Source organism: Gobio gobio (genome assembly GCF_949357685.1).
Source record: "Gobio gobio genome assembly, chromosome: 1".
NCBI classification, from domain to species: Eukaryota; Metazoa; Chordata; class Actinopteri; order Cypriniformes; family Gobionidae; genus Gobio; species Gobio gobio.
The window spans coordinates 10,480,150-10,484,311 of NC_137097.1; the positions used below are offsets into that span (position 1 = coordinate 10,480,150).

The 4,162-nt window shown below is 42.8% G+C and overlaps 1 protein-coding gene across 1 annotated transcript; it reads left to right on the forward strand.

Annotated features, from left to right (window-relative positions):
* Nucleotides 1-222: 222 nt before the first annotated feature.
* On the forward strand, nucleotides 223-3,608 carry LOC307134759 (patched domain-containing protein 3-like; the record flags this gene model as incomplete). The annotated part of the gene is made up of 4 exons (XM_079830756.1): nucleotides 223-921; nucleotides 1,242-1,369; nucleotides 1,447-1,592; nucleotides 1,669-3,608. The coding sequence occupies 4 exons, from the start codon at nucleotides 223-225 to the stop codon at nucleotides 3,285-3,287; spliced, it is 2,592 nt and encodes an 863-aa protein (XP_079686882.1). The 3' UTR covers nucleotides 3,288-3,608.
* Nucleotides 3,609-4,162: the final 554 nt, after the last annotated feature.

The window sequence follows — 4,162 nt, forward strand, 5'->3', positions numbered from 1 at the left end:
CAAATAAACTAAAACGTGACACCTGATAGTTAAGTATGCAGTGATGAAGAGGGCAGGTGACAAGGAAGTTTGTTAATGAGTAACCATTTGGTAATAAGTAACAAATGAGCTGTTAGTGTTCAGCTCTGCCTAAAAGTACGTTATGACAACATTGAGTCAATGTAGAAGGAGGATGTTTTTTGGGGCAAGAGATTCACCGTAAACTGCTGAAGTGTGTGGAGGATGGCGAAGTGTAAAACAGACTGCATTGAAAGACCTCTGTCTCTGGCCTTTGAAAAGCTTGGTCATGTTGTTGGTAGATATCCATATGTGTTTCTTATATTACCGTTATGTGTAGCTGCTGCCCTCGGAGCTGGTTTTATCTTTCTTAAGGAGAGGGAGGCTAACGATATTGAAGACCAGTTTACACCTGTCAATGGACCTGCCAAGCTGGAGAGGGCGATCGTGGTGGAAAACTTCCCACAATCTGAAGAGTTTTCTCAGTTACGGCTTTCGTCTGAAGGCACTAATGCCTCTTTGATCATCACAGGCTTGCAAGGAGAAAATATATTAACCGAAGAAGCTTTTAATGACATTATAGAGCTGGACAGACGAGTGAAGAGTATAACGACAGGAAACACTCTTGAAAACCTCTGTGCCAAAACAAAGGGAATATGCGTGTCAAATGCAATTTTAGACATTATAAAATACAAAGCTACGGAAATAGGTTCCTTAAACATAACATATCCGATGAATAATGGCACGTTTTGGGGAACAACTATCGGCGGAGTAGAGCTAAAGCCAGACAGCTCAAAGCTCACCAGTGCCAAAGCGGTCCGGCTTTTTTATTTCTTAGACGAGAAGGACGAGAAGACCAAGCAAAACTCTGACTGGCTTGATGGCTTTCTGAAACTCCTCTCAAACTATACAGATCAGAAAACGGTAAGTCAAAGAAATTACTGTGAGTTCTGAGTTATATCTACATAAATATATATATATATACCTAGTGACCATTGTGTGTGTGTAAATGTACTTCATATGACATTAATCTAATCATCTCCAGTAACTATAACTCAAGCCCCAAACGTATTTTGGACAACAAATGCAATATTTTGATCAAATGGACCAAATCTGTTCATTTGTGCTTGATTGTTTGTCATCATTTTCCATAACTATATCTTCCCACTGTGCTTGAACACAATGCATCACAGTCATGTATACAGTAACTATACTGAAGAGTGTTTTGTGTTGAATTTCTACAGGTCCGTGTGTCTTACTTTACATCAATATCAAGACAGAATGAGCTTGAGGCCAACTCGGACTCTATCATCCCCCTCTTCTCTGTTACGTATTTCCTGGCCATTACCGTTTCAATTCTGTCTTGTATGAGGTATGACAAATAATGAACAAATAATCAAATAAGCTCTAGCTATGTCATTTATCTCTATTGCATGTGTCTTTGCACAGGTTAGACTGTGTCAGGACGAAGGTGTGGGTGGCCGCGTTCGGCGTGGTCTCCGCTGGGATGGCCGTGTTGTCCAGCTTTGGGCTGCTGCTCTTCTGTGGGATGCCGTTCGCCATGACCGTGGCCACAGCCCCCTTCCTGATTCTCGGTAAGTTCATTAATCACATCACGAGTAGGTGTCTCACAGCTGATGTTCACAGCTCACGGTCTCTGCTGTCCTCCAGGTGTGGGTGTTGATGACATGTTCATCATGATCTCCAGCTGGCAGAAGACTGAAGTTAATAAAGCCGCTGAGATGCGTTTAGCAGAAACGTATAAAGAGGCCGGCGTGTCCATCACTATCACCACGCTGACAGATGTGCTGGCTTTCTACATCGGTCTCATGACACCCTTCCGCTCCGTTCAGTCTTTCTGCATGTACACCAGCACAGCTCTTCTGTTCTGCTACATCTTCAACATCACCTTCTTTGGCGCGTGTCTCGCACTCAACGGACCGAGAGAGAAAGGCAACAGACACTGGCTGACCTGCATGAAAGTCCCACAAGCCACTGGGGATGGTGGAGGTTGTTGTGTTGGTGGGGCGTATAATGTAAAGACACGCAAGGAATTTGAAATGCCAATGGATTCGTTCTTTAAAAACTATTACGGCCCTTTTCTGACGAGAGCGTGGGTTAAGACGCTCGTGTGTCTGGTCTATGCCGGGTATTTGGCAGCCAGTATCTATGGATGCTTCCAAATGAAGGAAGGCCTAGATCTGAAAAATTTAGCAGCAGACGGCTCATATGTTGGCAGTTACTATGCCAAAGAAGATGAATTCTTCTCTGCCTTTGGTCCCAATGTCATGTTAGTTATAAAGGATGAAGCCTTTGAGTACTGGAGCCCAACTGCTCCTGAAAGTCTTAACTTGTGTTTGGAAAAGTTTCAAGATCTGACAGTGGCAGATTCAGGCATTTCGCCCATTTCTTGGCTGAGTGTATATATGCAGATTGCAGCTAGTTTCAATTTAAACAATGAAACTCAATTCAAAAGCCATTTAACTGCATTTCTTACTCAGTCTGGTTTCAGTCAAGATGTTAATTTCACTAACAATCAAATTCATGCATCACGCATGTTCATTCAGACTGTGAACATCCGCACAGCGATCGATGAGAAGAACATGCTGGAAGCATTTAGAGAAACCGCAGAAAAGTGTGAGAATATTGATCTGATAGTGTACCACCCTGCATTCATCTACTTCGACCAATATGCCGTCGTCGTTGATAATACAATCCAAAATATTGTAGTTGCCACATGTGCAATGCTAGTCATTTCACTCGTGTTGATCCCAAACCCTCTCTGCTCTCTCTGGGTGACATTTGCCATCGCATCTGTCATTGTGGGAGTGGCTGGTTTCATGGCATTATGGGATGTTAGTTTAGACTCCGTGTCTATGATCAATCTTGTTATCTGTATCGGGTTTTCTGTCGACTTCTCTGCTCACATATCCTATGCTTTCGTGTCAAGTGAAAAATCCTCAGCGAATGATAAAGCCATTGATGCCATCTATAAACTGGGCTATCCGATCGTTCAGGGTGCCGTGTCCACTATCGCCGGTGTGGTGGTGCTCGCGGCTGCTAAGAGCTACATCTTCAGGACCTTCTTCAAAATCATGTTCTTAGTCATTCTGTTCGGGGCCGTCCACGGCATCATGTTCATACCGGTGTTCCTGACCTTCCTCTGCACTTGTAGTAAAAGTCAAGAAAAAGACGAACACAATCTTCCAGAGCTCAGTGACACAACACTACGGCCAGCAAACGCAACTGTGATTCAGAATGTATGGTCTGATGATCCTGACTGTCCATAGGCATCGTGACCCTACATTGGACATGAGGCTTAAAAAATGGATGGAGGAACTTTTTTCTGTTTGTATTTGATTTGACCGTGCAAGTGATAGCAATCATTATGTTCTGTTCTTATGTATACACTGCATGTTTTGTGTATTGTGCAAGTTTTTCATTTAGCTTTCTTCTTTTTTATCCTTTTATCCTGCTGTTCTGTTTAATATGCACATCTATTCATTTTAACATGTCAAGGCAAACACAACTTTGCATTTCTAATCCCATTACGTTCAAGTACATTGATTACTGAACATTGGGAATTTGATCTTTGGCATTAAAAGAACTTGATCTTGATCACAGAAGTGAAAGAGTGAGTAATTTATGACACAGTATATGCAGGAATGCATAATCACCTGTTCTGTTATGTTCTCTGTTATGTTCTCCCATCTTGCAAAAAACAACAAACACAACCAAAACCAAGGTCAATGTAACCGATGCTAATGTGACATGCTCGGTCTTGTCAGAAAGCAACGCCAAACTACATTTCAAAGTCAAATATCGTGCAGCCACCGGAACAACATTAGAATAGTCGATCGAAGGGCCTCATCTGTCTTCTTCAGTTGTTGTCAGACATGTTTGGTGAGGATATTTTTTCTACTCCTCGAGAAATCGACCGAGACCATAGAACTCTTGCAGCCAAACCAGTGATAGGAGAGAAACCAAGAGCGGTTATCATCAGCCTTCATCGATACCAACAGAAAAGGCTGATCTGATCCTACGCTAAGCCAGAGCTAAGAGAAGCAACCTAAAGTACCAGGGTGATCTGATCATAATATGTGGCGAGGAGGGTGTGGTAAAGTGAGGTCTGCACTGGGGGAACAGGTGGGCGATGAGCGGTAAT